This window comes from Fusarium odoratissimum (genome assembly GCF_000260195.1).
Source record: "Fusarium odoratissimum NRRL 54006 unplaced genomic scaffold supercont1.24, whole genome shotgun sequence".
In the NCBI taxonomy this organism is placed as follows: domain Eukaryota; kingdom Fungi; phylum Ascomycota; class Sordariomycetes; order Hypocreales; family Nectriaceae; genus Fusarium; species Fusarium odoratissimum.
The window spans coordinates 282952-310078 of record NW_022158709.1 but is presented as its reverse complement, the minus strand read 5'-3'; the positions used below and the strand labels follow the sequence as shown (position 1 = coordinate 310078).

The window sequence follows — 27127 nt, the reverse complement described above, 5'->3', positions numbered from 1 at the left end:
AATTAGTTAATTGATCATGATATCCGGTTCTTGGTGTTTTGGTCGGGGTGGCCGGTCTGTGGGGGTGGCCAGTCTTTGGGTGACGGACGTTATGCAGTCAATTTGGCGATAGAACGTTACTAAATCGGGTGTAGAAGGAGGTTCTATTCCTACGCTAACTAATCATACCAGGCCAGGAGCGACTTTTTTAATTGACTTGAGTTGCAATTTTTCTCGCCCTCTCTCTTCCTCTTCACTTACACCACGTCAATTGATAATTTCAACCGAAGGAAGATACAAACGCATCTCATCAACGAAGAATCGTCAACTTGAAATCAACTCACAATGGGTTTTCCCTCGTACACGGCGTCCAATGCCGTCATCTACGTCACTTATGCCCTGTTTCTGTTTGTCTCCGATCTCGCTTACATTTTCGTATTGAAGCTAATCATCAGAACAGACTGATGGGAACCGGCATTGCTTGGAAGATGAGAAATCAGTCAAAGGCCGATTTCCTTTCAGGAAATGGAACTCAGACGGGTCAGGAAATCCCTCCCCAGTTACGAAATGCTTGTGGGAGGTGACAAGGCAACTCTTTGCCCCCTCCACTCACAAACATCTCAATTTTCAGCTCAAACTACAGAGAACACAAACTAACCACAATAACAGCCTTCCCCTTGGCCCTCAACTTCATCGCCTCCGGTGAGTAGAGCCAAAAGAGCTCTTGCTACAACACTCCGGAGCGGTGGCAAACTGCAACATGTCAGCAAAAACGAAGAACACGGCTGTGAGACCTCGCACAGAGACTACAGCCTGAAACTTCTCGGTCGAGTATATACCAGTCAGAAGATGAACGAGCAGGTTCGTACATTGAAAGAAGATCTTCCTTCTCTCCCCCCTACCCCTCCTGAGTTGCTCTCAGACTCTGTTGCTACTAACCCCATCCAGCTCAGTTGAGGTCACTCTCAGCTGAGCTCGGCTACTCGAACTACCTGCTCCAGAGAGGCAATCTCGGGAGGCTGGGGGGAGAGGATGCGGCTCACTACGGGCGCCGAGTTGACGTATCGTCCGGATCCAACCTCGGAGCATGTTTGCGATGGCAGATGTGACCTTTCTGAGGAGATCCTGGCGTGCGACGACGAAGCTGAGATTGTACCGTAAATACTCGATCAAGTTAATGCTTGCGTGGGAAAAGTGTTGCCGCTCCAATCTATCCCCTGCCCCCCTATAACGTTGGAATGACAACTGACTCTTGTAGCTCTCGGATCCGGTATTCTCTTCTCGTATCCTGAGCTGGCCACCATTTCTGGTGTCCAGGGCATGATCGTCTACGCTCTTGCGTCGTCGCTGCCCATGCTCATCTTTGGATACCTTGGCCCTATCATCCGACGACGATGCCCTGAGGGTTTCGTCCTCACCGAGTGGACTCGCCAGCGATACGGTGTTATCACTATGCTGTATCTGAGCTTCATGTCTCTTGTGACCTTGTTCTTGTACATGGTTGGTGAGCTGTCGGCTATTGGACAGGTTGTTAATGCCATGACTGGCCTCAAGCCCCTTCCGGTTATGATTGTTCAGTGCGCTGTCACAACTATCTATACCTGTGAGTTTTCCCTGTGTTGCGGTCAGATGACTTGTCTAACAGTCCACAGCCCTCGGCGGATTCAGAATCTCGTTCATCACCGATGTTGCCCAGGGTACCATGGTTATCGGTCTCGTCATTATCGCCGCCATCACCATTGGCGCGAAGACAGAGATTCAGCGACCTCTCATCGAGGAGTCTGGTCTCACCAAATCCAACCTCCTCGGCTGGCAGCTTCTGTACATCCTCCCCGTTGCCGTCTTGACCAACGACTTCTTCCTCTCCTCCTTCTGGCTCCGAACCTTCGCCTCCAAGACTGACAAGGATCTTCGAATCGGTACCACCATCGCCACTATCGTCATTCTGTGCATCCTCACTCTTGTTGGTTCCACTGGTCTCATCGCCGTTTGGTCCGGGGCTCTGTCTCTCAAGGATGCTGCTGGTTCTGGATCAGTCGCCTTTTTCGTGCTCCTCGAGACCCTTCCTAGCTGGGTTGTTGGCATTGTGCTCGTCATGGTCGTCACCATGAGCACAGCTGCCTTTGACAGTCTTCAGTCTGCTATGGTCTCCTCCGGCTCCAACGATCTCTTCCGCAACAAGCTCAACATCTGGTACATCCGTGCCTTTGTCGTTCTCATCATCATCCCCGTCATCGTCATCGCTCTCAAGGCCCCCTCCGTTCTTCAGATCTGGCTCATCACCGATCTCATCTCCGCTGCTACAATTCCCGTCCTGGTGATCGGTCTCGTCGACAAGTTCTACTGGTGGCGTGGCTTTGAGGTCGTTGTCGGTGGTCTCGGAGGTATCCTGACTGTCTTCATCTTTGGATGCATCTACTACGGCAACGCTCAGGAGGCCGGTGAGCTTCTCCTTGTGCAGAAGGGTCTCTACGGCAATGACTGGAGTGCCTTTGGCGCTTTCGTCGCTGCCCCTGTCGGAAGTCTTCTCTGGGGCTGTGGTGCTCTTGCCCTCCGTCTTTCTTACCAGTACATGTCTGCTAAGATCCGAGGACATCGCTTTGATGCTCTTGATCGCCCCGTGGACCTTCGTCCTTCAAGCACGGAGGAGGATGTCCCCACTGAGAACCTCGTTTCTTCGACACCTGGCAAGTTCTTTTAAAGGGGGACACTAAGCAGATGCCTCTGGATTCTGTTCTATCATAAAATTTTGGCAATCAATTGGGGGTTTGACATAACATCGGTTTCGTGGTTGGAAGGTTTGGCGAAAAGTAATCGACAGGTTAATCAAGAAGATTTACACCAGTATTTCAGCCTAAACCTCATCGTTCAACTCGGTAGTTCCCATGCTGTAACCTTTTTACAGACCTGCAGCACTAGCTCAGAACTCGCATAGCATGTGAATTACTACGTCTGCCAGCTTAATCAATTATTTTGTCCCGATGAAAACGGAGCCAGGACAGGCCATGACCTGCCTGGTGATAGCACTCGGTTTCTATGATAAGACGCCAGGAATACCATAATGACAACCTAGAATATGGCATCCCCAGTATTTCATAATCCAGCAGAAATACCACTGTACAACATCCAATGCCAAATCAAACGACCTGCTCTCATATGCCTTTCAATAATACTGTCTTCAATGTCACGTTTTGCATATGATCTTCAAACATGCTCTCAATTGCACCATCACACATATCAACAATTGATCCCTTGAACTGAACTGGAGAAGAACTTGATAGCCGTCCGTTCGCCGGTCTCAATGCTAAGGTATTCTAAAATATAGTACAAAACATGCTCATCGTACAATATACACTCTCATTTTACATGTTCCCTCCTCCGCTCACTAACATCATGAGCATTACAGCGCATTCATACAATTTTGCACCTTTTTTATTTTTTATTTCAGAGGCCCTTCCCATCCAGCTCGCTTGGCCTGCTCCCTGGTGATCCAGTCCTGCTCCTCCTGGAACGCCTCTAGTGTTGTTGGAGAAATGGTTCCCCATATACGCCATGGCCCAGCCTGGAATGTCTTCTCGCTGATCTGTCGTGACACTACCACGTATTCCATCTTGTCCTGCACCTTTGTGCTTCCGGGGATGAGCTCGCCGGTGGCCTTCTTGTATTTCGCCACCTTTTGTGTTGAGGCAATCGCAACAACGGCCTGCTCTGTGCTGTGTTCCTTATCGTGAGGGTTCACGTTGTGGACCTGGTGTGCCATCACACGAGGGTACGCCCATGTCGAATTGAGCTTGACAAGCTCAAATGTAACACGTTCAGCGGGATTCCGACGATCGATAGCGGCGATGAGCTTCTTCCCGAATTGACCCAGACATAACTCGTTGACAGCAGCCTTGTCACCAGCAGCAAAAGCCCCGAGCATCTCAATGTACATATTCTTCGCTGTGGGCGCAATCTTGCTTCGGGCGATTTTCCACTTTGGCCGTGTTGTCCAGTCAGGCATAGACTTGAGCTTCATCTGGAGGAGGGAGAAGTATTCGAATCCAAATTGTCGGAGTCGGTACCATGAGTAGTTAAAGAGGTTGGAGGCGCCGGAGGGGTATCGTGAGAATGGGAGAGAGACAAATGTGCCTTTTGCGCTGTTAGTCTTCTCTCATGGTTCAAATTACTTGTCTACAGCCTCAATCGGCGCATTGAGAAGTCTGGGATCCTAATAATCCCCATCATAACTCACCAGGAAATAGAGGGCCACCTCCACCCTTAAAGTACTCATCGTTGGCCTTCTTCTGAATCGCCGACATCGATTGAGTATCCGTCTTCTTGGTATCCTTATAAGCCGCCTTCTGCATCTCTCGCAGAATCTTTCCCTTGGAGGGCATCGACATGTGTCGACATTGTACCCTCGCCGCTCCGAGAACGCTCTGGCGCAGAGCGGCCGGGCGTAGCGCCATTGCCGAGGAAGACATTGGCGAATCTTTTTACACGAATTTGCTGAACCGAGAGAATCGAGACGTGGGAATGGTTTACAGGGACACCCGGTGGTTACCCGCGGCGCAGGGTCATTATCGAGCTTGAGCTGGCTTCGGCAAACTACGTCTTCTGCCGTTGAAGAATTTCTTGGGTTCTGGGCTGATGGCGGATCAAATATGCCCCGCCTACCGATGCCGGTGGGTGGTGAAAATGTGGGGGATCTCCAGCTTGAATTGAATCAATTGGCACATGCTAGACATGTGTAAATTATCAATATCCCCAGTTGCAGAACCGCAACTTCACAACGGCATCATAGCTCAACGGCCTGAAATTCGACCAAAGGGCCAATTTTAGTCTTTTTACTGTGGTCCTGCTCATATCTCATGTTATTAGACTCTCGGTGAGCCAATTGGGCTCTAGTAAACTACTTGCGACAGCTCCAAACTCGATATCATATCTAAACACCAAAATTGCCCATCATGAGGGCCTCACAAACACTCTTCTCAAGAGGCTTCTTCGGCCGAAGTATGGATGAGCTCAGACGGCGCACGCAAATAGGTAGATTCCACTCAAGCTTCATAATGTTGAGGAGCTAACTGTCGCAGCTGTGAGCTTCGAGGCCATCAAAGGCGCTACACAGCCCAAGCCTCTTTACGAGTTCAACACCGCCGATAGCGTCCGCGACTGCATCGTCATGACTGACAAGACCATCGGTGGCTTCTCAGAGAGTAATTTCGACTTCCACAAGTCCCCCGACATCAACAACGACCCCAAGATACCCTCCGCCTATGCCCGTTTTCATGGCAACATCTCTACTCGCCTCCCCTCCGACCGCCCCGATATCCAACGAACTGGCTTTGCCGGCTTTCGATCCCCAGACCAGAGGCCCACTGCTTTTGGCCGTTCCATGTGGGATATTGATCCATACATCTACCTCGCCCTGCGTGTCAAGTCAGATGGCCGCAGTTACTTCGTCAACTTACAAACCGAGAGTGTCGAACCATCAGATTTACATCAACATCGATTATTCCCTAAGCGTCCAGGCCAATGGGAAACAGTGTTGATAAAATGGAACGACTTTGTCAGGACGAATCACGGCTTTGTGGTGGAACCTCAGACTGAGATGCTTCGACAGAAGGTCTTGACCGTGGGTATTGGACTAACAGATCGTGTTGATGGTCCGTTTGAGCTGTGTATCGAGAGAGCGTGGGCCACCAATGATCCCAGTGAGGTAGAAGTGACAGAAGAACCCAAGGCTGAGACTGTGGCAGAGGGAGGCCAGCTAAGGAACAAGAAGGGCGAAAAAGTACGGTGGTAGACAAACAAGCATTCTTGGTGTTATATGGGGGATATAGCATCATTGCGTGTGTATTCGTAAAGCTTCATGTTCTTGGATAGGAACCCTCTCTAGGACTGGCTGAAATATTACCCGTTCCTGTATAAATAAATGGTATAATGAACTCCCATATCTCGTTTCTAGCCATGCCAATAATTTATATTTGCCATTACCAACTCCTACCCGTCAAGACTGAGTGATTCAGCAGTTTTCCGCAATGACACGTACGCTGCAGCGTAATCTGCAGCCAGAATCATATCCCCAGTCAGCTTCATGATCATTGCCTTCTTTGCCATCATCTGGCATTGCATATTGATGTCTTCGATGCTTGAGTAATGATCGAAAGACTTCTGTACAGCTGCGAGAGCTTTCGTCATGTATTCCGATCGTTTGGCTGACTTGGGTTCGCAATTACCAGCAAGTCCCATGTTGGCATCGGCGAGGTAGCTGTAGAGCTGGGCTGTCAGACTCTCAGTCTCACACTCCAGGGAACGGGGTATGACGGCCAACAGAAGCTGAGAAGCTGCTTCAAATTCCTTCAAAGAGACCAAAATATTCGACACAGAACCAATCGCCTGCCAGAGGCAGGGTATGAGACGAGCTCCCCACGATATACTCGCTGCCCGCATTGCTGTTGTAAACCCTCGTTGCGGCCGGCCACACTTGTCAAGAAGGGAGGCTTTTAGGAGTAGGAGTTTGACCTTGAGTACCACATCCTTCTTCTCATTCTCTAGCTGCGACATCATGCTGTCGACTTTTGCAAAGGCTGCTTGAAGATCTCCACGACGAGTGAGATAGTCAATGTGGAGGGTGTCCACCAAAAACGCCATATCAGGTTCAAGGTCATCCATCTTTGATTGGAGGATCTGAGATAGAAGCCGTTCAGCTCCTTCGAGATTGTTGTGATGTAAGTCTCTTTTCAGCTTGATGACACCTCGGTACTTGTGCCAGTACTGACTGGGCTTCCAGGATCTCAGTGAATTATCCTCCAAGTCTTCCAGTTTAGTCATTGCATCGTCATATTTTCCTCGTGAAGCAAGTAATAGAGCGAGTCGGCAAGTCAACTTCAGCTCATCATCGAAGATGGCATTGCGGGCGTGGCATTTCAGGAAGACCTCGCAGGTCGCTGACGACAGGGTCGAGAGCCCAAGCCTGTCCCATAGAGCTGAAGTGAGAGAAAGGTAAGACCCAAACATGTTGTTCATGTTCCTCTCTATGATGATGTGAGAGCTCCGCACAATCGACTCAAAAGCCGTAGCCACACTGTCACCGTTCAATAGTCCGAGCTTTGCTTCGCTGAGGAGAACTGAGCTCCATAGCGTGAACATCCCTGTCTCTCTGGCCTTAACACGGAGAAAGGCCAAGCTTTCTTTGCCAGTACCGAGCAGGCTGTTCGATTCCAAATTCTGGACGAGATCGGGATGTGCACGACCGAAGTGGAAGAGCCAGTTCAAGGCGAAGTTGAGGCAAGTCATGTCTCGGTTCTCTCGCGCTGTCGACACGGTTTCAAGCATGGCTGCTACAGCTTCTTTGTAACAACCAAAGTCGGCTTGCAAAACAGCCAAGTTCATCAAAGCGTATTGGTAGAACAGACGATCTCTGTTCTGCATGGTGTAGTCAAAGTAGCGGTGCAGATAGTCGAATGCAGTGGGATAGTCTCCAGCTCTCCACGCATCAAGGAATCTGCCTCATGTTAGCCAAAAGGTTCACTGATGTTGATAGAAGACAACAAACTTGAGATAATGTGTGAGACTAGGAATGAGATAGCTGTCGTTGAGTAGATCATGAAACTGATGACGGATTTCGAGGGGTATTCTGTTTCCAAATTCTAACTATGTCAGTACGCAAAGTAACAGAAGGGGTTTGAGAATGACTGACTCTGCATCTGCTCGATTTGGAACTCCAGGAGGCTCTCGATATCATCTGTGCTCACAGGGAGCGATCCACTTTGGTCTCCTGTGAGCATATCACCGTACGCCACAGAGGCCAAGTCCATAACGCTCTTGAGGTCCCAATCTTCCTGCTCGCCCACCAAGAGAACATTGTCGAAACTCAGCCGTCCGAAGCCCGGGATCTTGCGCTTGAGATAAGGGGCTGTTGGTTGTCGATATCGCACGAAATGTTTCCATAGCTCTGTGCAGTCGTGGAAGCGTAATCGCTGGTACTCAAGTCGCGATCTGCGCACAAAAGCCCCAAAGGGAGAGTTCGCTGAGAGCCTGATGCCTTCTTCCTCTTCCACTGGCTGGCCCAACTCAGCCAGTCTCTGACGCTCCTCCTTGGTTTTGGCCAACAAGCCGGATAGGTTGTCGAAAAAGTTGTGCAGCGCATCCAATGAGTTGATATCCCATAGTTTGCCCAAGAACTGGTCCCATAACCTCCGTCCAGGCATGCCCATGAGAAAGGGGTAGCTCCCAAGAAGCTTCTCAAACTCTTTAATGCTTATGACGAGGCCGACGGTTTTCTCTGCCTTGCTCCATCTTTCGGACTGATCGGCGGATGTTTTTGGTGAAGAATGATCCACAAGATGAGAGGTGACGAAGGAGAGCACAGGAAGGATAGCATCACTTGGTACAGCTCCTTCAACGTAGAGCTCTACGAGAGCGAGAAGGCCAATCTTGGCCGGGTTGAGATAGCGAGCCATTTTTAGTCGGAACCAATCGCACTATTATTATGAGTGATGGTGAATGATGAAGATGAAGATGCGAACAGTCATAGAGTGAGAAGGGTTCAAACCAGCGCCCTTCAAGTCGGCACCAAGACGCGCCTGTCGAATTGTTAACAGATTAGATCACTCCTGCCCAGATATAATCTAGCTACCTTAACGATATTCTGACCTTCCCATCTGCGTCAACAAGCTCCCATTAGATGAGGATATCAACTGTTCCTCTCGGTTGGCGCGTCTGGTTGTAGAGTGTTTCGTTACTGGTGTTTGTTGTTTGGCCGGGGCATCTTCGGAGTATCCCTGTCAAGGCGACTCAAAGTGGGATGACACAATCTCAATTGGTGGATATGTATCACGACGTCAAAAGGGCAGAACTAGGATATACAGTGAATTGGTTACGATTCTAATCATATTAATCCAACCCGGATACGTTATTTAGTCGATACAATGTTCCGTTGAACTTAAGTTCTTGACTTCCGTAAAATCTGTCTAAGGCCCGAATCTGAAGCATGGGAGCCAGATGAAGAGAACAATGAGCGTGGATAATGTCAAGACAATATTTAGAACATGCTTGGAAAAGAATACAGAGTAAATTCAGTTAGAACTAGCGGGGAAATGACCTGTTATTGGTGGTTTTTACGACAAAACTTGCAGGCATCTTTTATGATAATAGTAGAAACAGGACGGCACATCCAGTTTCATGTCCCTCAGCATACTTAGGAGCGATGGTAAAGATTTCAACAATCAGTCAATTCGAGTCTAGGGAACATGTACAAGGTATCTCCAGAGGGAGTAGTCCATGACGGAGTAGTCCAGCAATTGTCCAACGCATGAGCTGTCGACAGATCATACTTAGGAAGCCTTGTCCTTGTTGTGGTAGTTGACCTCGTCGTTCCAGCTGTACATAGTTAGTATGATATTCACAAACGTCATAGAGCATGATAGCTCGGAGCTCAATGGCGTGAGAGCTGGCATCCAAGCTTCTTGAAGCTCTTTTGAAGCTCTTGCCCGGAATGATGTCACAACTTACAAGAGAGTCTGTGAAATGTTAGTAAAGTGCCATTGAACCAGAATATCCATTCCAAACTCACCTTGTCACCGTTACCCCACTGGTAGTTCTTGGTGCGGATGTTCTGGTAAGGGTACTCGGTGCGCTCCTCCAGAGGAGGCATGTGGTTCCAGTGCTCCCAATGCTCGTTCCAAAGCCAGTAGGCGTTGGCACCGGCGGCGATAAGGCAGGGGGCGACACCACTTCGATCTTGTTAGCCATTGCTATCCCAACGCATAATCACGACCTCATCAACTCCAACTTCCGATACTCCGGGTTCGACGCCAGATTCGTAATTCGCTCAAGGGTTCGGATTCGGACGTACTAGAGGGAGATCTTCTTCCACAGCTCTGTCCATCGTCAGCAACCACATCCAAGGCTTCCAATTGACCCAATCCTGCGTCGTCGGGTGTCGACTCACCAGTGGTACCGACAGCGTGCTCCTTGATGTGCTGACGCTCCTTGATGAACTCGTTCTCGGTGGTGCTGGCAAATCGGCGCTGGAGGGGAGCGCGGAGCTGCGCAGTGGCGCGCGTGGCAGCGCGGGTGAATCGTACGGCGGACATTGTGGACGACGACGTTGTTGTTCGCTTTGACGGTTGGTGAGTCTAAGGCAAGTTTGTGATCAGGTCATTCTTGAACAAGCTCGGTTAGAACCGCCAATGAAAGTTGCCTCAATTGTAAGGTACCAATTTCCCCCAGCCGATGACAGTGCGCACGTGATCTCGTGCTGGGGGCGCGACATCGAAGGCTCAACACCACGCGGTGGGGCTCTGCGTCATTGTAGGGATCGCGGCCTCTTACTTCGAGTGTCTTGTTGTTAAACGGCAATTACTTGAGATCAACGATTCTCGCGCTTCTCATTTCTTCTTTAGGGCTTATATACGACGATCTCTCCCCAATATATCTCTCTATAGCTGCCAATTCGCCCTTCTCTCCAACCTATCGCGAAGTTCCTTCATCCTTCAGCTCATGATCTCCACATCGTCAGTACCACGGGATGAGACGTGAGGCGCTCAAGGGATTTGCTTCTGATACTCTATGAGACTTTTCAACACCAAATCCCACATCTCATAAGTTGCAATCATGACGTTTCGGATAACCACCTGGAATGGTGAGTTTGGCCGCTCTTTTCTTGGCCCTTCCACTAACACCATCTGCAGTCAATGGCATCCGGTTCGTGATTCACAGTCAGCAACCCTAAAACTCACCCTAATGATTCTTCATCATAGAAATCCCTTCGGTTATCAACCTTGGAGAGAAAAGAGAACCTTTCAAGTACACCTCTTCATCTCACAACCTACACCTGACCTCCTCAACTCACAACCACGCAGGCTATGTTCGAGATTCTTGAAGCAGACATTGTTGTTATGCAAGAGACCAAGATCCAGCGAAAGGACCTTCAAGATGACATGGTTCTTGTTCCCGGCTGGGATGTCTTCTTCAGCTTACCGAAGCACAAGAAAGGTACGGCACTCACTCTCATTTGGTCGCCACAACACCTGACAATCTTCAGGATACTCTGGCGTCGCTATCTACACACGCAACTCAAAATGTGCGCCTATACGAGCAGAAGAAGGCGTCACCGGCATCTTGACAGCTCCCAAGTCTACAACCAGATATCGCGACCTCCCTGAAGACCAGCAAATTGGTGGCTACCCCCGGCCCGATCAACTTGACGGCATCATCGACGAGGCGACTCTTGACTCTGAAGGCCGCTGTGTCATTCTCGAGTTTCCAGGTTTTGTGCTCTTTGGAGTTTACAGCCCTGCAACCCGAGATGAGACTCGTGATGACTTTCGCACTGGTTTCTTCCAAGCACTGGAAGTGAGAATACGGAACTTGGTCGCCGCAGGCAAGCAGGTCATCCTCACCGGTGATTTGAATGTCGTTCGCTCCGAGCTTGACTCAACCAATGTTTCAGAGACACTACGCAAGGAAGGGATTGATCTCAGCGACTGGATGAACGCACCTGTGCGGCGCATCTTCAACCAACTCATATTTGAGGGAAGTGTGCTAGGCGAAAGAGACCAAGGCCGTGAAAAGCCTGTTCTCTGGGACCTCTGTCGTTGCTTTCACCCGGAGCGAGTGGGGATGAACACATGTTGGGATACCAAGCGGAACACACGACCTGCAAACAACGGCAGCCGGATTGACTACGTCTTGTGCAGCGATGGCATCAAGAGCTGGTTCAACTACTCCAATATTCAGGAGGGTTTGATGGGATCTGACCATTGCCCGGTCTTTGCGAACTTGTCGGACAAAGTGACGGTGGGCGACAAAGAGTGTGCGTTGCTCGAGATGATGAACCCCCCGGGTATGTTCAACGGGGACGAGCGTCTTCGAGACTGGAGCCCAAAGGATCATCTTCCTTTGTCTTCAAAGCTGATACCAGAATTTGACCGCCGGCAGAGCATCCGCGATATGTTCACAAAGAAAGCCGCTCCTCCACGAGAGCCGACGAGGACAGACACACCTGCAGAACCCTTGAAGAACGGAAATAGTAGCGCCTCAGGGTCACTCGACAAAGCAGAAGAAGCTTCAGGGTCACCGACCAACGCCTCCTCCACACCGAGGCTGGGCGAGACCACCAACTCAACTAAGCTTTCAGCGTCTCAGCCTAGCTCCAAAAGACCTGGAACGGCCGCTGACACGACGAGTCGACCGTTCAAGAAGACCAAGTCTTTTACAGGCGCCAACGACACCAAGAGCAAGGTGGCGCAGGGCCAACGAACATTACAGGGATTCTTCAAGCCAAAAGCTCCCGCAGCTCAAGATGGTAAGGCAGAGCTAGTAGCGGCAAATTCGACGCCATCTACAACAAAGAAACCTGCAGGATCAGGAAAAGCGCCAGCAAGCGCGCAGAGACTATCGAATACCCCGCAGGCTACACCTACAGAAAAGTCATCACCAACCGTCCCTCTACGCGGCAAGGATCCCGACCCCTCTGACAGGGTGTTTGACCCGATCGAGGCCAAGGAGTCGTGGTCCAAGCTGCTGGGTAAGAGGGTTGCACCAAGATGTGAACACGACGAACCCTGCATCAGCTTCACCACCAAGAAGCCCGGAGTCAACTGTGGTACGTTATACAGCGGCAGCTGATCCAAAGTGCATGTGGTGGCGTTGCCGTTACACAACGCCGCGGCTGCAACGTCGTTTGCCGATGCAAAGTCAAACTCAGAAAGCTAATTTTGATGACATTACAGGTCGAATGTTCTACATCTGTCCGCGACCGCTAGGACCATCGGGAGAGAAGGAGAGAAACTCGGAGTGGCGCTGCAGTACATTCATATGGAGCAGTGATTGGACTGGCTCATGATGGAAATTCGGGGACCTGGGGGTGCAAGAGTCTGGTTGGGAATTTTGTATATACACTACGTTTAGAGCTGCCCGGTAGGGAACTTATATGTGTTACGATCAATAGTACCAAGTTGTCATGTCACCGATAGCATCGTAACCACGATAGAGTTGAGTCTTTGGTCTCTATTGTATCTTCTGTCCACCACAGAACAACACGATACGTTGTCAATGTGCTAGCGACCTATCCATTAGGCTTCCTGTCTCCAGAGAAGAGATGCGTCCTACTACCTAGTGCAACAATAAACAAAGCGAGTGGGTTGCAGACCCATTTTCTCCATGGAGCCCATCCTTGTATCGGTAAACTTCAGCCCTATGAGAGCTTTTGGAAACTAATTGATACATCAACGTCGGATAATGAAGCAATCTCCATGTAGAAGCTCATGTGTTTGTTTCCGTTGCCGATCATTTGCGTCCACTAAAGGAGGTCGCCTGTTCACACCCAGAGAGAGGTTTGGCTAGTTCGAGCGATTCAAGGCAGCTCTTGGTCAGGCTCTTTCGCGGGGGTGTATTTGTACCCGGGGTAGTGTTGTTTGTGGTTGAACTCTTCTTTCTCAGCCATATCATACCAGTAAGCTTGAATCTCAGGTGTCTCTTCATCCCACATCCTGCCGATCACTCTCGCTCGGTATAAGTTAGTATTGTCCAGCTCTCCAGGACGATGTACCTACAAAGTTCAGAGGCCGTGATTCCTTCAACCTTTTTTGTGATCTCCTGTGACTTGGACTGACGATATAGAAGCCAGCAGTTCCTAGGGCGTGGGATTCGACACCCTCCCTCGCCGACAGTTGGATCTTCGTCGGAAACCTTCACTGGCGTGGATTGGTCTATAAATGTGTCAGAGCGGTACCATTCGAAATTATTCCTGTGCACCATACCACGAGTGAAGCAAAATCTCCCATAAGTCGAGGTATCGGGGCTCACATCTTCAGGAATTGGACAAAGGCGGTACTTGCTTCGTGCTTTGTCATGAAAAACTCTCACGGGTTGTTGGACGCGACGACTATAATAGTTAGATGGTAGTGTTACCCAAAGATTTGGTGTCCTACCTGAATTTGTCTGCAACATGGTTGATGAGCATCAGAGAAGCGTTCTCTGGGAGAAAGATGTGAATATCGGCTTGCGACTGGCTGTAGACCATAGTGATGGGAACTTCGGCTTCCGGGGGCATGAGAATGCCCAGAGGACCTTCACGTAAGCGTCCTTTCGAAGTTCCAGGCATTCTCACGACAAGCGATCAATAGTCAACGATGAGAGGGATTTTCTTGTAGGCAACTGAAATTTGAGTATTCTCTGTGGTAAAGAAATGGCAAAAAGGAAGTTGATGCGCCAGCATGGGGAAACTGATGCAGGCGACAAACTGAGGCAAGTCAAAAGTAATATGAACAATAGGACAGTCTGTTGAGATTGTCAATAACAAACAGCTAAGGTGTGCTCTGAGCTCTATTATTCACTCGTTTGCTTATTACGTCATGTAATGTAACAAATCTGTGAAACCTGTAGCTGCCACTGCCAGACGGCTGGCGGTGATGGTATCTTTCGCACACTTGAGTTCTATGTTTGTTTATTTTTCTTCTTTCCTACACAACACCCACACTTTTCATCATCGTGTCCTCAGCCATGGACAGCTCGTTCAGCTTCAGCCCTTTATGGGAAGATCCAGCGATTATCTACAAGCCCGAAAAGGCTCTCGACGCCCTCCATGCCAAGATCCTCAGCATCATCCTAAGAAAAATCGACTTGCCCAAAGAGGGGGAGAAATTCTATCCAAAGGGTAATGATATCGTTATTGTTTCAAGCATGACAGCAACCTAACTTTCTGAATAGATGTTCTTCGCTCTGTGTTCTTCGTCATCAACCAAGTGATGACCGACCTATCCATCGATAATGAGCTCCTCAACGGAATCCGAGCTACTCATATCAGATTGGCTAGGTATGGCTCGCCGCTCAACATCATTGATGCCGCCCTTGTGAGATGGTATACCGGAGCTGTCATTGTCCTCTACTCCCATCAGTCTGTTCGCTCTCCAACTGGCATGCCTCGTCATTGGATCCCAGGCTACCGGAGCCATCACCCAATCGCCAACTTAGGCTTTATGACCATTCTTAGAGGTTTCGAGGAGTGGGCTCACCCTAAACACCCTAAACTTCAGGCTGCCTCCCTGATTTCGAAGGTCACCCTCGCGATTCTGTATGCTACTTACACTATCGGGCCTCATCTCGAAGGATTCGCGTTCAACCACCTTAGCCACATGCCCATCTCTAAGTCGCGAGAGCTCTTCCTAAGGGTCTTTGTCTCCATTTCCGGCAACGTATACAATGACGACGAAGTCTTCACGACGCCCCCGGCCTTCGAATTCGGCGCGGCTCAGGGCAACGTCCGGATCTGTCAGCAAGGGAAGAAGCTCCTCGTCAGATCCCTAAGTGAACAATTCTACCGCGAAGCCCCTGACTGGCATCCGTATCGACGAGTACCCGGGTCCCCATGGAACAACTTCATCAGAAACACGGAGCTGCCTGTCTTTTCAACCAACGAAAATCCTACGCCTCACGCGAAGACCAAGTACATTCTGCCTTACAACGCGATCGTTCTCGCCGGGCAGTTCAAGGCAAAGTACAATCTGGTCCGCGCTTTTCTTCGGCACCCACCAAACCAACTTCCTGAGCTCTCCGAGGAGGTAAAAACCTTGCAGCTCAAGTGGTTTGCTCAACATTCCGGGCGAGGATACGCCAACATCGCCCCTGATATGCACACAGCTGAGTCTCTCGTTAGCGTTGGGAACGACTTCCTCTACCATACTCCTGCAATTCAAAAGCCCCGTGCAGACCCGAGTGGATTTCTGACTCTGCCTTTCATGTCAACTGCGGTTTATGCAATCGAGCGTCACCGGGATCCCGCAGAGACTCCTGTTCAAGGCCTTTTGGTATTGACCTTCAATCAAGAGCTGCCGGATGAAGTGGCCAATTAAGCCATAGCAAGGTTTCTTGTAGAGTGCAAAAGGAGATATACGTAGTATAAGTTTCTAGCTAGGTATTCAAATCAATGCGGTCAAAGCCAGTCACAAATTCTTCGAATGGTTCAGTCGGTTTCGCCTTGGCACTGTCAAGCATCTGCAAAACTACCCGTAGTACGCTAAGAAAACGGCGGCTGTCAAACACTGCCTACCACCTCATTCTATTGTTCAGGTACTTCCTACTAGGTACTTAGGTTCCTGCCAAGGAATTTATTCATACACCCCGTCTTCTCACCCTCCAGACCTCTTACTTATTAACACCACTTCTCTCCACGCTCAGAAATTCTTCTATCCAACCTCTGACAACTCACGCTTTAGAACTGGCACTCTTTTTATTCAGTGTTTCCCACCATCTACTTAAATCAAGCTCCTACTTTCTCTCACTCGTCGCTGTCAACATGGAAGTTCTGATCAACGCCGCCAAAGATGAGCAAAAGGTCGCGGCTTTGAACGACGTGTCCAAGATCGCAACCATGCGTGCAGTCTCGCAAACTTCTCCAAACCGGTTGGCCGAGGCTCTATCTTCTCCTCACATGTTGAAGGAAATGCTTGATCTGTTCGGTCATGAGTATCTTCCTGTCTTCGAAGGCGAAATCAAACCCCATGGCCCTCTAGGTACCTCGGATTCGAGGGCTAAGCGCCCTCTTAACGCCTTCATGGCCTTTCGCAGTAAGAGTAAACATTCGCTTGCTCATGGCACGTATTGACCAGATCTAGCCTATTATTTGAAGTTATTCCCCGATACCCAGCAGAAGAATGCCTCCGGTTTCCTGACCCAGCTCTGGGGCGGCGACCCTCACCGAAATAAATGGGCCCTGATTGCTAAAGTCTATTCCTTTCTTCGCGATCAACTCGGCAAGGGTACTGTTAACTTGTCCGCCTTCCTTGGTATCGCTTGCCCTTTGATGAACATGGTTGAACCCTCCATCTACATTGAGGTCCTTGGCTGGGAGCAAACTGCTCCTCAAGGTATCGTGACATTTCAGCAAAACACTGATATCATGAAGGCGAACCTGGCACGCCTTTTCAATATCCACCCCACCACCGAGATCGATCTTCTCACCAGCATCCTGTCAGCTGGCTACTTTACGGATTTCTCTCAGGTTCTCCTGATGCGCATGTGGGCTTGCCAGAATGGCATCATGACCACTACAAGTGCTACCGCTGGCAACAGTGTCGCCACTACTCAACCGCTCTACGAGTCTGTTCCAACGACAGCCGAGAAAGTCAGTTTCATCAACGCAGTTCGTGAGAGCCGCAACCTTGCTGCTCACGATCTTTTTGGTCCCGAATACGACGCCGCCTTTTTCGGAAATCGTTTCGTTCATTCCTGGGAAGTGCAGGATCTCACTTCTTTCCAGAATGTTCAGATTTCTGTGGCGGACTCGCCTATGGAGAGCAACACTCTCTACAACTTCCGCATGCCTTCGCAGTGCCTCCCCCAGGTTTCTGAGTTTGACCTCTACGATGTCATCGACACAAGCATCATTGACATCTCCAGCGCCTGGTCTATTGACCAGTACCTACATGAGAAGCAATCCAAGATGTAGCAGCAGTGTAAGTACTTCCTGTTCAGAAACTCCGATTGTTCCTGACACACAAATAGAAGTTCTGATGGCGTAAAACAATGTCAAGGTGAATTGCCACGATGGCTCTTAATCTTGGATTACCATCATGAATTCAGTATGCGGTGCAACTAGGCAGTTTCGGGATGGAAATGAGATGATTTGAAATGATACCTGATCGGCGAGAATTCTCTCGTAAGTCTGTGAAGTTACAGTTGGGGGGAATCCTTTACCGGGAACTGCATAGCAAGGTCAATACACACAATTACTAGTCTTGGTTTTCCCTACATGCTTAGTAGTGAGGTCGGAATTATGTTTAGTACGACCCACAACGAGATCTGAAGGTGGGAAAGCGCAACGCTATTGACAGCTGGAATGATTGGCTGTCAGACTCTTGGCAATGCTCACGGTTAAAGGACACAGGGTTTAAGGTACAGTGCGAGATCACACAGTCTGCAGACCCTGGTCCTCGACGATCTGGGCGAAGAAATTGGACGCTGATGTTGTATTGAAGCTACCATATATAGGGACACCCTGGTGTATAATAGTATCCCTGATCCTTGGTCGCTATTGAACACTGAAGTCGTAGTAATTGCTAAAAAGACAAGTAGAAGAGGCCTAGGACGCTATATGAACTTGTGCAGAGTCTCCTAGAGTCCATGACCATGGCTGTAACGTGCTCTTGAACACCTAAGATAGCTGTCTGAAACAGTATTAGAATCATATCTGAATGTCTATACCAAGATTGCGATAATCACACCGATAGTGTGTACCGTCTTCTGGAAGGGTTTGCGCAGCATCCTCGAGATCCATGACATTTGTGCATCTAGTTGGTAAGTTACTGGTTTGCTATAGTAAGGGAAAAGGCTTACCAGCAGCGTTCCAAGCCATGGCTGTGTCATATATGTATCTGTTCATTTGCTCGGGAGATGGGTACTTGCCACCAAGCTGAGCGTCAGCGGGTGGTGCTATGCGCCTAGGAGGCGGCGCTCGACGAATTCGCGCGGGACGCAAGCGGCGAAAGAGTCTTGAAAACATGTTGATACCAGAATATCGAAAGAATGAATCGTGAATAGTTGCTGACAAAATGAGCCAGTATTGTTTGATGCTATGATGGTGGAGTTGTCGAGCTGAAGTCTTACTGAGGGAGGTGGTTTGGAGAGACTTAAGTGGGTGGGTGTGTAGTCATTAAATTATGGAGGGCGTGCGCGTACGTCTCCACTATTGCACGTGAGCTTCGGAGTCTCGCCATCAGCGATCGTAAAGACCAAGAACCAGGCTAAGATCACAGACTGTCAAGACTGTCCACTCTGAGTTTTAAGTCAGTGGCGGCAGTAAAGCACAAGGACATTCTAAACCGATATCCAACACTATTAGAGAGCTCTGTTTCGAGGAATTCTTGCTTGGGATGGTTCTGATTAGTTCCTCTTCACTGAGTATCTTGCAAGGTGCAATTGCTGCTGCTATGATTTGGTGGCGTAACCAGTGCAGAATTGCTTTTGGAAGCAAGGTGCCCTTGTAATCGACGATGGTCGCGCAGAGCCATCGTTGATTCTTTGCATCTTCTTGCACTTGTCTGACGACCAGGATCTCCAGTTGCTCCTTCGAATGCAATTGATCATCTGATGATGTTCTGCTACTTACAGACCAATTGACAAGGGCAGGGTTATCGTAAGTATTCTAGCTATCAAGAGCATAGCTCCCTAGTACAGTATCCGATTGGCAGCTTCCGACAGTTTCACATACACTCGACAGACGCAGACATGACCAGGATACAGCTGTTTGCGTAACATCGTTGACGCAGTTTGCACAAGGCATGTGCATACCACTTCGTTTCGCGAGCGTGTCGGCTCTCAGCCTGTCTGAGCCTGATCAATCGCTTCACCGTCCGACTCCCCGGACTCAGCTCCAGCAGCACAAGAAACGAGAATCTCAACACATGTCTTACATATCCAGGAATTCGGAAAGTGAACATATTTCGCTAAGCTACGCCTGTTTCTAACTAGTAACACAAGAAACACTATCCGCATCGCCGGCCCAACAGACACTAAGGTGGACTAAAACACGGTTCCATCGACAGGGACCACGGCTTTCGTTCTTCATGAAATCCTCCGGCACTGTACGGACCGGTGACGGTTACGGGTAGTCCGTCTATATCTCGCGTCTTTGCTCGCGTCGCGAAATGAAATGTAAGAAATGGGAGTGTAATCGTCCATGCTCAAATGCCCAGACTTTCTTCTCCTCCGCGTGCCATACGAAAATCGACCAAGGCTAAGCAAGTGCAAGCCATCCCCATCAACTCTAATACCTTACTATCCAAGGGGGGCTCTGGGGTTGGTGTTTGTGTGTCTCCTTTGGTTGTGCAGTCTCACTCCTGAGCTATCATTGGTCGGGTGTCGATAATTGAGGCTGAAGCTGCGGATGCCTTCAGCAGACCCAAATCTGCGTCTTTACTCTTCTTGGTATGAGATCTTCCGCATCTCGCCCAAACGATGTCGAGCCGACGCTAAGGCATTCTCCAATTGGAGGATCTCGACCTGTTGATTGTTGGTGGCTTGTCAGTCCATCATCTTTCACGAGGGGGCTAAAATAAACTTTGCCGGATATAGTAACCGTTACGAACGCACTGGCCCCGGAATTAACTGGACCTGTGAGGGGTGTCGATGTGTCATGGTAGTTGTGATGTGATATGTGATGCCACGACAGGGGGAGATGAGAGAGAGGCGACCAGGGGAAAGGGTTGCCAAACACATGACGGGGGAGGCTGCTAAACTTACTTGCTGTTCCATCTCCCGCACCTTGAACTCGTGCGCTCCGAGCTTGGAGTAGTCCACCTGGTCCTCCTCTTGGCTACGCTCCTTGATCAAGCTCTGCACCTGGCGTACCAGTGCTCGACATGCCGCACCCACCGCCTTACTGGCCTGCTCGAGCTTTTCTTGGCTCTTGGACATGAACCCTGCCTTAACTCTGCTGGCAGCCACAAGCTGGGCAGTCGACGCCGCCACATCGTTCGAGGCCACGATGAGTTGTTCTGGACTGTTGCGCCCAGAGATGACTCCATCTGCTGTCTCGATCAGAGTGTTAGTCGACGACGCCACAGCCTTGGCGGCAGAGATCAGTCCCTCAGTCCATCGGTTGTTCTTCTTGTAGAACGCTGTTCGTGACGTCGATCCACGACCTGCCTGTACGATCTCCTGCTGTGTCACTGTCGCCGCCTGAATCAGTTGCGTAATGGCGTTGGTGATCGCCGTCGCCGCATCCAGGATCGAGTCGTTCACCTTGAGCTCATAGGTTGAGTAGCCATCACGAGGCTTGTTCTTGAGCTTGGCCAGTCGCGCAGCGGCTGCCGCAATTGCATCTGCAGCTTTACTGAGCTCCTGGTCGACGAGGTCACCCAAGTCTCCTTTCTTGTTGGCGAGCTTGCCAAAGCCAGGAGCAAACGACTCAACAAGCTTGTTGAGCTTCTGCAAGTTCATCTGAACGTCGTTGTTGCTGTTGATGACCACGTCTGTCTTCTGCAAGGGATCCATGCCCTCGAGTCGGAAGCTCTGAAGACCTCGGAGGAACTGTACAGCTGAGATAGCGGGCTGGCGGGTTCCGTTCATGAGAGCATCGGTCTTCTTATCATCTGTAGCTAGACGGGTAAGACCCTTGGTGTTGCTGCAGACATCGGCAATGGCACCAGAGAAGACGTTGATGGCCTTGATAAGGTCAGCATGTGTCGCATTTGGTCCATCTGCGATGAAGTTGTTGAATGATGTAGCAAATTCCATAGCACTAGCTGAGGCCTTCTCGATCTGTGACAGTACATAAGAGGGAGACGCATTCTGGTTACCAGCCTGCATGCTGGAATCCAACTCGTAGAGCGCATCATCCACACGCGCAACACCAGCCTGGAGAACAGAGTCGATAATGTCGTTGATCTTGTCAAGGTTGGACATGATGAGGGCATCGATCTGGCCATCCAAAGCATGGTCGGTGTCACCCTGGTTCATCTTGAGCTCGTTGAGCTCGATGAGAGTCTGATCCATGCCCGCCTTGTACACCTCAAGCTCCTCCTCCTTGTCACGGAGGAGCTGCTCGAGGTCAGAGCTGCCGTCGCGGAGGTTCATCTGAGCATCCTCCAGCTGTCGTGTCTTGTTGCGCAGTGCCTCCTCCAGATCCGCCATCTCACGGTTGTACTTGGCAAGCATTGTCGAAAGCTCGTTGCCCTTGCTACGCTCGAGGTTATCGGCCTTGTCTTGGGCCAGGCGAAGTTCGCGCTTGAGCTTCTCAACCTCATCCTTGCTGCTGCCAGTCGCGCGGTCCTTGTCGTGAAGGGCGCGGTCACGCTCACGGATCATGTCGGCCAACTCGAGGTTCTTGGTCTTGATCTCACGCTCGAGCTTCTCACGTCGATCGATAGCCTCCTGGGCGCTGGCCGCCTTGAGTTGAACGGCTTTGAACTTCTGAAGCAGATCGAGATGCTCGTGTCGCAGCTGAGAGTAGAGCTTGGCCAGTGCCTCATATTTCGTCCTCCATGTGTTGACCTGCTCTTGAAGAGCCCGAATCTGATCATCCTTGCTGTTCATTTGCTGGCCAAGGCTGTTCTGAATGTGCGACAGCTCACCCTCGAGAGCCTTGACTCGTTGGTCGTACTGTTGGAGCATCAGTTGATCACGCTCATACTGAGCGCGCGCGTTCAGGTTTTCACGCTCCAGCTCGGCCAGGCGTCCCTGAGTTTGCCATTGCGCTTGTTGCGCCATGAGCGCCTCCTGCTCTCGCTGTTGCTGCTCCATCAGTTGCTGTTGTTGCTGCTCAAACTCACGCTGAGCCTGAAGTTGTGCCTGCTGCTGGGCCAGGAGAGCTTGTTGTTGTTGCTGCTCAAGGATGCGCTGCTGCTCTTCGTACTCTCGGTTCTGACGATCCAACTCGCTCTTCCAGAATTCATTCATCTCATCAGGTGCGTCATTCTTGGGCTCGGGCGGAGGAGACGGCTTTCGCTCAATCTCCTGCTTCGGTCGCGCGGGTAGCGCAGGTGCATCGTCATCTTCCGCCAAGAGGTTGGGAGGATCTTGAGGAAGCTTGGGGATGGTGATGAGACTGGTAAGGTACCGAAGGTTTGAGCATTCGTAGTAGAACTTAACTAAGCGATAATGCTGCGCGTTGTAACGTTCACGAAGGGGCTCAAGGGCCTCGTCATCTCCGGTTGCTTTGTTGATGTTAACCCTAAGGATCCTAAAGAGGGGTGGGGGAGTGAGTCACTGACTTGAATGCATTGCGCGCAGCATGCTCGTGATGAACTTGTAAATTCCGTAGCTCTCCTGAACAAGGGGCACGAGGGCGGCAATTCGGCACTCGTTGTTTCCTACATTTCGGAAGTGCGAGAAGATCAGCTTTTGGAACTGCTCGATCTTATCTTGCAGCACCATCAGATCGCTGATGGTTTCATAGCCTTCGTTAGGGTCGTTGATGGCCTTTAAGCTCAGGTACTCCTCATACTCGAAAGTTCCGTTGAACTCAGGGTGCTGGTGGTGGAAGGAGAGCTTCGCAAGTAGGTAATAGACGTATTCGCGGATCAGAGGCGCATAACCGCGCATGCCTTCTCCTCCGCCCATTCCGCGGTTCAAGCTATCGATCCATGCGCGGTTTGCCATTGCCTCCTTGAGAGCACTGGGGTGGCCTTCTTGGAGTACCTTGTGGATCGTGATCAGGGCCTTGAATGTCTGGACTTCATCGGCTAGGATAGGTTGGCTGTTGGTAGTCGATCAGCGGAAGTTGTCATGATGAGGACGTATGAGACGTACACCTTGATGCCGGACCAGAAGGCGGCGGAGGACCGATGGTCCCATGTATAGACGATACATGCTCGGACATGCTTTCGCTTTGGAGAGATCTCCTCGACGTTTGTAGCCTTCTTGATGTTGATAGCGAGCTCTTGATCGGTTCTGCGCACGATGACGGGGTTAGCTTGGCGGTCATGAAACGTGACGGTGTCGCTGACTTGGTATGCTCGGTGCCGCGCACAGCAGCAGCCATGTTTGCAATTGGTGGCGGGCAAGCTCCGCGACGCTATTATTCGATAATGGGTAAAGATGTTTGTGCAAGGAAAGTTGGTCAGGTCTTCGACGATGCTATAGTAGCCCCTGGAAATCACGAGACAATTTCCCAGTCAAGCCGACGCCGCGCAAGCTTAGGAGATTAGGCAGAGAGTAAACCGTAAGAAATGAAAGGATGATTAAAGAGATCGAGGGACTGAGGTTTGTGAGAATGCGGCTGTAGATCGAGTATTCGCGGTCGTCGTCAGCCTTGACAAATCTTGGGCGGCTCTTGGGCGTGGCTCGTCTCTGCGATTCGATGGATGTCGTAGTAGCTTCAGTGGCTGGGCCGCAAGAGCCAAGAGGCGAGCGTCATACAGGGTACGTATCGTCCGTTGTGTGGGGCACGGCTGTTGAAGACTTCAGTCAGCTTCCTTGAATTGGTGGCCAAGTTAGGTATCACACTTAGACGAGCACTTTGAAAGGTTCAAGACATGGTTTTATAGCATCAGCTAGTATATTCTGTAATATATATAATGGTAGACGCATCTTGAAATAATTACAAGTTCGGCAGAGTTGTTGGAGTATGACTACATGAAAGAACAGAGCTGAGCGGTGTTTTCTCATATTTTATGAAATGTTTAAAGTTGAGGAGCATTCATGGTAAAATTTATATAATATGCTCATGAATTATTCAAAGCTCTCGTAAAGTGAACTCTAAAATCTTGCAGACTTCTCAGGTATTCACATACAACATTTATCTTGTTCAGCTCTCGAGCTACATATGTACATAGAGTAACACAATCTAAGCCAAGCATATACAGAAAGCTTTCATTCTCAGCTGAGAGTCCCACCCAATACTTGCAACGTACAGGGTCAACTCGACTCATGTACGGCATTGTAAGGCTCTTTGTTACATTATCATCCTCGACATACGAAATGAGCCTATCTAAGTAGTGTAGCAACAACTCATATCGTCTTCTTTCATGAGTTTCTATAAGTATAGTGCTGTCTACGACGAGTTCACTCTGAACTTTCAAGAACGACGTGGAGATGGACACAATTGGCGAGGAATTAAACTTGTGACTATCGTATTGAAAGAAGTTTCGAGTGGCACTTAGACGTAACGCCTAGAATGAAATGCCGAGTAAAGTATTTTGTTCGTATGTAAGTCATGGCAGGGCATCTGAATAACATGAGAACAACATAAAAGGTACAGGGTAGGCGGACTGGGACAATCGAATTGATGTCCTTAGACATGGAAGCCTTGGATCATTTTGAGCGTCTCTACTGACGACAATGTTAATATCACGACGAAACTGGAATGGCTGCAAGTATAGTGTAACGAGGCCTCTTATTAATAAATGACATAACTAGATGAGCCATAATGTGATACTTGTCGATCCAGTAATGGACCCGAATCTGTGTTTGGCATCCACCGTGCACCTCAATATATAAGAAAACGACATCGGTCAATCACACGGAATGAATGATGGAGAAACGTCAGTTCATTCATACGTCAAGCAGACGCCATGCCCATTATATGGGCCAGGCACATTTCACTTAAGGTATCTTCAGATACAGACAGCGGCATGCTTCAAACGATGTCTTTTTTTGGTCTCATTGCCTATGGACATCAAAATGCAAGCCCTTGCCATGCAGAGTTTCCCATCCGGACGCAATACCCCAGGTAAATAGAAGCCAGCACCACCAACCCCGCAATTCTTTTCTTTTAGATCGTAGTCTCGTAGGGAAGAGGAGTGACGGTCTGAGGAGGGTTGTCGGCGAGCGACAGTGTGTGAGCCTCACGGGGTCCAGCGGGCTGACGCTTGACCTGGACGACGGTACCGTTGGCCTTGGCCTCCTTCTTGGCCTCGGCGTTGGCCTTGACTCGCTTGAGAAAGTCCTCACGAGATCGGGACTGCTGGATGTGCTCGATTCGGACGTTGATTCGCTTCTCGATGTATCGGTGCTTCACCTGCTTGTAGATGATGACACCGACAGCAGACTTGGTGACGTTGTAGATGACACCAGTCTTGCCGTGGTACACCTTGAAGGGCATACTGTGACCATTGTTAGCCCTCCTGTTCCAATGCCCACAGGAATTCCTCCAAAAAGCGTCCAAGTCTCGCAGTTTCGCGTGTATTGTCGCATGATGGCAAAGGGAGCTCTGCTTACCCCTTCTGGACGGCACCGTTCGCCTTGATGTCGACGATATCACCAACGCGGTACTGTCGGAGATAGGTGTTCAGGGCAATCATACCCTTCTTGCGGAAGTCCCGGCTGAAGGCATACTAAAAAATTCACATCGTCAGTCTCATGCCGACGTCGTCGAAACTTCATTCTCGCAGGAATCGGTGGTTGAACATACGCGGGTGCCCGCTCTCTTTCCGTAGGAGTGACCCATCTCGAATGTGATATGCCGGTACCGGTCGGGTTGGGGTTAGTAGTCGTGGTTGGCGAAAGAGATGGTGAAGTCCTTCGCTTTGGTGTTGTGGATTTCTCGAAGGCGGCCTTGTGGGAGCGGGACCTCAGATTTTCCGAAAGTTTTTTCCCACCTCAGTAGGGCAAGGGCGATTGTGGGTTGGGTCGCACCTGCGTCTTAGGGTTCAGCTGGCGCACGTGACCGCTAGCTCCGCCAAATTTCTGTCCGCACATTTTGCTACGATTCGTGTCTTGTGAGAAAGTTCAACTCCCGCAGAACACCCAAGGAGCAAGTCAAGTGAGTATATCACCGCCGCCACGAGTGCATCACCAAAGAATATCAATTAACAAAGTCTTCAGGATGCCTCCCCGCGCCCACTCCAAGACCTCCCGTGTCCCCCGCCGACCCTTCGAGTCTGCCCGACTGTCAGTATCACCGGCCACTGAGCATGAGCTTGTCTCTGTTTAAGTCGTATGTGAATGAAGACTGACCGAAAAACAATAGTGACTCCGAGTTGAAGCTCGTCGGCGAGTATGGCCTGCGCAACAAGCGTGAGGTCTGGCGAGTCGGTCTGACTCTGTCCAAGATCCGTCGTGCTGCTCGGTATGTAAACCTTTGCACTTTTTGTGTGCGCTGATGAGGAAGAGTCTTCTAACCAATTTTACAGTCAGCTTCTTACCCTCGACGAGAAGGACCCCAAGCGTCTCTTCGAAGGCAATGCCCTCATTCGACGTCTCGTCCGTGTCGGTGTCCTTGACGAGTCCCGCATGAAGCTCGATTACGTCCTGGCTCTTAAGATCGAGGATTTCCTTGAGCGCCGTCTCCAGACCTGTGTCTGGAAGCTCGGTCTTGCCAAGTCTATCCACCACGCCCGTGTTCTGATCCGCCAGCGTCACATCCGAGTCGGAAAGCAGATCGTCAACGTTCCCTCTTTCATCGTCCGTCTCGACTCCCAGAAGCACATCGACTTCGCTCTTACCTCGCCCTTCGGTGGTGGCCGTCCCGGCCGTGTCCGCAGAAAGAAGGCCGCCGCCGCTGCTGGCGGTGAGGGGGGTGAGGATGAGGAGGACGAGGAGTAAATGCAACCAAAAATGCAAAAACGATTCCCCCTGTCTAGGGCACTTGGTGATGGAATACCACTCATGGGAAGGGGATTCTCTTCATAGCTTGCGGCGTTGGCCAGAGGATAAAAATGGAATGATTTCACCGGATAACGACAAACAAAAATTTCCCGGTGTCTCTCCACCTGTGTAC

The 27127-nt window shown here is 50.1% G+C and overlaps 13 protein-coding genes across 19 annotated transcripts; 6 read left to right on the top strand and 7 right to left on the bottom strand.

Annotated features, from left to right (window-relative positions):
- Positions 1-206: 206 nt before the first annotated feature.
- Positions 207-4603, bottom strand: FOIG_12021 (uncharacterized protein). The gene is made up of 2 exons (XM_031212736.1): positions 4214-4603; positions 207-4110 (listed from the first exon to the last, which is right to left on the bottom strand). Exons 1-2 carry the CDS (start codon positions 4443-4445, stop codon positions 3419-3421), a joined length of 924 nt encoding a protein of 307 aa, XP_031057614.1. The 5' UTR covers positions 4446-4603; the 3' UTR covers positions 207-3418.
- FOIG_12022 (uncharacterized protein) lies at positions 325-2680 on the top strand (the record flags this gene model as incomplete). Its single annotated transcript, XM_031212737.1, has 5 exons — positions 325-386; positions 440-519; positions 649-681; positions 1238-1582; positions 1632-2680. The coding sequence occupies 5 exons, from the start codon at positions 325-327 to the stop codon at positions 2678-2680; spliced, it is 1569 nt and encodes a 522-aa protein (XP_031057615.1).
- Positions 3533-7540, top strand: FOIG_12020 (uncharacterized protein). The gene is made up of 2 exons (XM_031212735.1): positions 3533-5007; positions 5055-7540. Exons 1-2 carry the CDS (start codon positions 4929-4931, stop codon positions 5765-5767), a joined length of 792 nt encoding a protein of 263 aa, XP_031057613.1. The 5' UTR covers positions 3533-4928; the 3' UTR covers positions 5768-7540.
- Positions 4736-8889, bottom strand: FOIG_12019 (anaphase-promoting complex subunit 5). Of its 2 annotated transcripts, XM_031212733.1 has the most exons (4): positions 8603-8889; positions 7664-8549; positions 7520-7613; positions 4736-7468 (listed from the first exon to the last, which is right to left on the bottom strand). In XM_031212733.1, the coding sequence occupies exons 2-4, from the start codon at positions 8424-8426 to the stop codon at positions 5965-5967; spliced, it is 2361 nt and encodes a 786-aa protein (XP_031057611.1). In that variant the 5' UTR covers positions 8427-8549; positions 8603-8889; the 3' UTR covers positions 4736-5964. The 2 variants fall into 2 exon arrangements, with proteins under 2 accessions (XP_031057611.1, XP_031057612.1); XM_031212734.1 differs by lacking the exon at positions 8603-8889 and having other exon boundaries at positions 4749-7468; positions 7664-8575.
- Positions 8890-8983: 94 nt separating this feature from the next.
- FOIG_12018 (cytochrome c oxidase subunit 6a) lies at positions 8984-10154 on the bottom strand. Of its 2 annotated transcripts, XM_031212731.1 has the most exons (5): positions 9917-10154; positions 9821-9845; positions 9539-9698; positions 9478-9485; positions 8984-9345 (listed from the first exon to the last, which is right to left on the bottom strand). In XM_031212731.1, the coding sequence occupies exons 1-5, from the start codon at positions 10059-10061 to the stop codon at positions 9300-9302; spliced, it is 384 nt and encodes a 127-aa protein (XP_031057609.1). In that variant the 5' UTR covers positions 10062-10154; the 3' UTR covers positions 8984-9299. The 2 variants fall into 2 exon arrangements, with proteins under 2 accessions (XP_031057609.1, XP_031057610.1); XM_031212732.1 differs by having other exon boundaries at positions 8984-9485.
- A 117-nt stretch (positions 10155-10271) lies between these two features.
- FOIG_12017 (AP endonuclease 2) lies at positions 10272-13003 on the top strand. Of its 3 annotated transcripts, XM_031212728.1 has the most exons (6): positions 10272-10609; positions 10659-10671; positions 10728-10773; positions 10830-10962; positions 11012-12574; positions 12702-13003. In XM_031212728.1, the coding sequence occupies exons 1-6, from the start codon at positions 10582-10584 to the stop codon at positions 12812-12814; spliced, it is 1896 nt and encodes a 631-aa protein (XP_031057606.1). In that variant the 5' UTR covers positions 10272-10581; the 3' UTR covers positions 12815-13003. The 3 variants fall into 3 exon arrangements, with proteins under 3 accessions (XP_031057606.1, XP_031057608.1, XP_031057607.1); XM_031212730.1 differs by having other exon boundaries at positions 10728-10962; XM_031212729.1 differs by having other exon boundaries at positions 10659-10773.
- A 321-nt stretch (positions 13004-13324) lies between these two features.
- On the bottom strand, positions 13325-14074 carry FOIG_12016 (uncharacterized protein; the record flags this gene model as incomplete). The annotated part of the gene is made up of 4 exons (XM_031212727.1): positions 13325-13476; positions 13524-13679; positions 13731-13855; positions 13902-14074. 4 exons carry the CDS (start codon positions 14072-14074, stop codon positions 13325-13327), a joined length of 606 nt encoding a protein of 201 aa, XP_031057605.1.
- Positions 14075-14472: 398 nt separating this feature from the next.
- Positions 14473-15821, top strand: FOIG_12015 (uncharacterized protein; the record flags this gene model as incomplete). The annotated part of the gene is made up of 2 exons (XM_031212726.1): positions 14473-14626; positions 14680-15821. 2 exons carry the CDS (start codon positions 14473-14475, stop codon positions 15819-15821), a joined length of 1296 nt encoding a protein of 431 aa, XP_031057604.1.
- Positions 15822-16264: 443 nt separating this feature from the next.
- On the top strand, positions 16265-17416 carry FOIG_12014 (mating-type protein MAT-1; the record flags this gene model as incomplete). The annotated part of the gene is made up of 2 exons (XM_031212725.1): positions 16265-16535; positions 16584-17416. The coding sequence occupies 2 exons, from the start codon at positions 16265-16267 to the stop codon at positions 17414-17416; spliced, it is 1104 nt and encodes a 367-aa protein (XP_031057603.1).
- A 446-nt stretch (positions 17417-17862) lies between these two features.
- On the bottom strand, positions 17863-18570 carry FOIG_12013 (uncharacterized protein). Its single transcript, XM_031212724.1, has 3 exons — positions 18304-18570; positions 18190-18257; positions 17863-18134 (listed from the first exon to the last, which is right to left on the bottom strand). Exons 1-3 carry the CDS (start codon positions 18467-18469, stop codon positions 18027-18029), a joined length of 342 nt encoding a protein of 113 aa, XP_031057602.1. The 5' UTR covers positions 18470-18570; the 3' UTR covers positions 17863-18026.
- A 742-nt stretch (positions 18571-19312) lies between these two features.
- On the bottom strand, positions 19313-23780 carry FOIG_12012 (uncharacterized protein). Of its 2 annotated transcripts, XM_031212723.1 has the most exons (5): positions 23415-23780; positions 23218-23358; positions 22680-23164; positions 20209-22622; positions 19313-19968 (listed from the first exon to the last, which is right to left on the bottom strand). In XM_031212723.1, exons 1-5 carry the CDS (start codon positions 23447-23449, stop codon positions 19882-19884), a joined length of 3162 nt encoding a protein of 1053 aa, XP_031057601.1. In that variant the 5' UTR covers positions 23450-23780; the 3' UTR covers positions 19313-19881. The 2 variants fall into 2 exon arrangements, with proteins under 2 accessions (XP_031057601.1, XP_031057600.1); XM_031212722.1 differs by having other exon boundaries at positions 19381-22622; positions 23415-23778.
- A 1136-nt stretch (positions 23781-24916) lies between these two features.
- Positions 24917-27076, bottom strand: FOIG_12010 (50S ribosomal protein L21e). Of its 2 annotated transcripts, XM_031212720.1 has the most exons (5): positions 26530-27076; positions 26365-26469; positions 25820-26288; positions 25627-25742; positions 24917-25511 (listed from the first exon to the last, which is right to left on the bottom strand). In XM_031212720.1, the coding sequence occupies exons 3-5, from the start codon at positions 25853-25855 to the stop codon at positions 25181-25183; spliced, it is 483 nt and encodes a 160-aa protein (XP_031057598.1). In that variant the 5' UTR covers positions 25856-26288; positions 26365-26469; positions 26530-27076; the 3' UTR covers positions 24917-25180. The 2 variants fall into 2 exon arrangements, with proteins under 2 accessions (XP_031057598.1, XP_031057597.1); XM_031212719.1 differs by having other exon boundaries at positions 26365-27076.
- FOIG_12011 (40S ribosomal protein S9) lies at positions 26234-26952 on the top strand (the record flags this gene model as incomplete). The annotated part of the gene is made up of 3 exons (XM_031212721.1): positions 26234-26298; positions 26378-26476; positions 26541-26952. The coding sequence occupies 3 exons, from the start codon at positions 26234-26236 to the stop codon at positions 26950-26952; spliced, it is 576 nt and encodes a 191-aa protein (XP_031057599.1).
- Positions 27077-27127: the final 51 nt, after the last annotated feature.

Bases quoted from the DNA above. Each gene is read 5' to 3' on its own strand.
- FOIG_12010 (XM_031212719.1), bottom strand. From the start codon at position 25,855: ATGGGTCACTCCTACGGAAAGAGAGCGGGCACCCGC. The intron at 25,743-25,819 runs GTATGTTCAACC...TGAATTTTTTAG, and splicing joins GAAAGAGAGCGGGCACCCGC to TATGCCTTCAGCCGGGACTT. The intron at 25,512-25,626 runs GTAAGCAGAGCT...CAATGGTCACAG, and splicing joins AACGGTGCCGTCCAGAAGGG to TATGCCCTTCAAGGTGTACC.
- FOIG_12018 (XM_031212731.1), bottom strand. From the start codon at position 10,061: ATGTCCGCCGTACGATTCACCCGCGCTGCCACGCGCGCCACTGCGCAG. The intron at 9,846-9,916 runs GTGAGTCGACAC...GACGATGGACAG, and splicing joins GCACGCTGTCGGTACCACTG to AGCTGTGGAAGAAGATCTCC. The intron at 9,699-9,820 runs GTACGTCCGAAT...ACAAGATCGAAG, and splicing joins TGGAAGAAGATCTCCCTCTA to TGGTGTCGCCCCCTGCCTTA.
- FOIG_12020 (XM_031212735.1), top strand. From the start codon at position 4,929: ATGAGGGCCTCACAAACACTCTTCTCAAGAGGCTTCTTCGGCCGAAGT. The intron at 5,008-5,054 runs GTAGATTCCACT...TAACTGTCGCAG, and splicing joins CAGACGGCGCACGCAAATAG to CTGTGAGCTTCGAGGCCATC.
- FOIG_12013 (XM_031212724.1), bottom strand. From the start codon at position 18,469: ATGTTTTCAAGACTCTTTCGCCGCTTGCGTCCCGCGCGAATTCGTCGA. The intron at 18,258-18,303 runs GTAAGCCTTTTC...CTTACCAACTAG, and splicing joins CATGGCTTGGAACGCTGCTG to ATGCACAAATGTCATGGATC. The intron at 18,135-18,189 runs GTGATTATCGCA...ATACTGTTTCAG, and splicing joins AGACGGTACACACTATCGGT to ACAGCTATCTTAGGTGTTCA.
- FOIG_12019 (XM_031212733.1), bottom strand. From the start codon at position 8,426: ATGGCTCGCTATCTCAACCCGGCCAAGATTGGCCTTCTCGCTCTCGTA. The intron at 7,614-7,663 runs GTCAGTCATTCT...TGACATAGTTAG, and splicing joins CCAAATCGAGCAGATGCAGA to AATTTGGAAACAGAATACCC. The intron at 7,469-7,519 runs GTTTGTTGTCTT...AACATGAGGCAG, and splicing joins AGTCTCACACATTATCTCAA to ATTCCTTGATGCGTGGAGAG.
- FOIG_12017 (XM_031212728.1), top strand. From the start codon at position 10,582: ATGACGTTTCGGATAACCACCTGGAATG. The intron at 10,774-10,829 runs GTACACCTCTTC...ACAACCACGCAG, and splicing joins GAGAAAAGAGAACCTTTCAA to GCTATGTTCGAGATTCTTGA. The intron at 10,963-11,011 runs GTACGGCACTCA...GACAATCTTCAG, and splicing joins CTTACCGAAGCACAAGAAAG to GATACTCTGGCGTCGCTATC.
- FOIG_12012 (XM_031212722.1), bottom strand. From the start codon at position 23,449: ATGGCTGCTGCTGTGCGCGGCACCGAGCATACCAA. The intron at 23,165-23,217 runs GTACGTCTCATA...GACTACCAACAG, and splicing joins TTCTGGTCCGGCATCAAGGT to CCAACCTATCCTAGCCGATG. The intron at 22,623-22,679 runs GTCAGTGACTCA...ACATCAACAAAG, and splicing joins GCTGCGCGCAATGCATTCAA to CAACCGGAGATGACGAGGCC.
- FOIG_12021 (XM_031212736.1), bottom strand. From the start codon at position 4,445: ATGTCTTCCTCGGCAATGGCGCTACGCCCGGCCGCTCTGCGCCAGAGC. The intron at 4,111-4,213 runs GTGAGTTATGAT...ACAGCGCAAAAG, and splicing joins AGGTGGCCCTCTATTTCCTG to GCACATTTGTCTCTCTCCCA.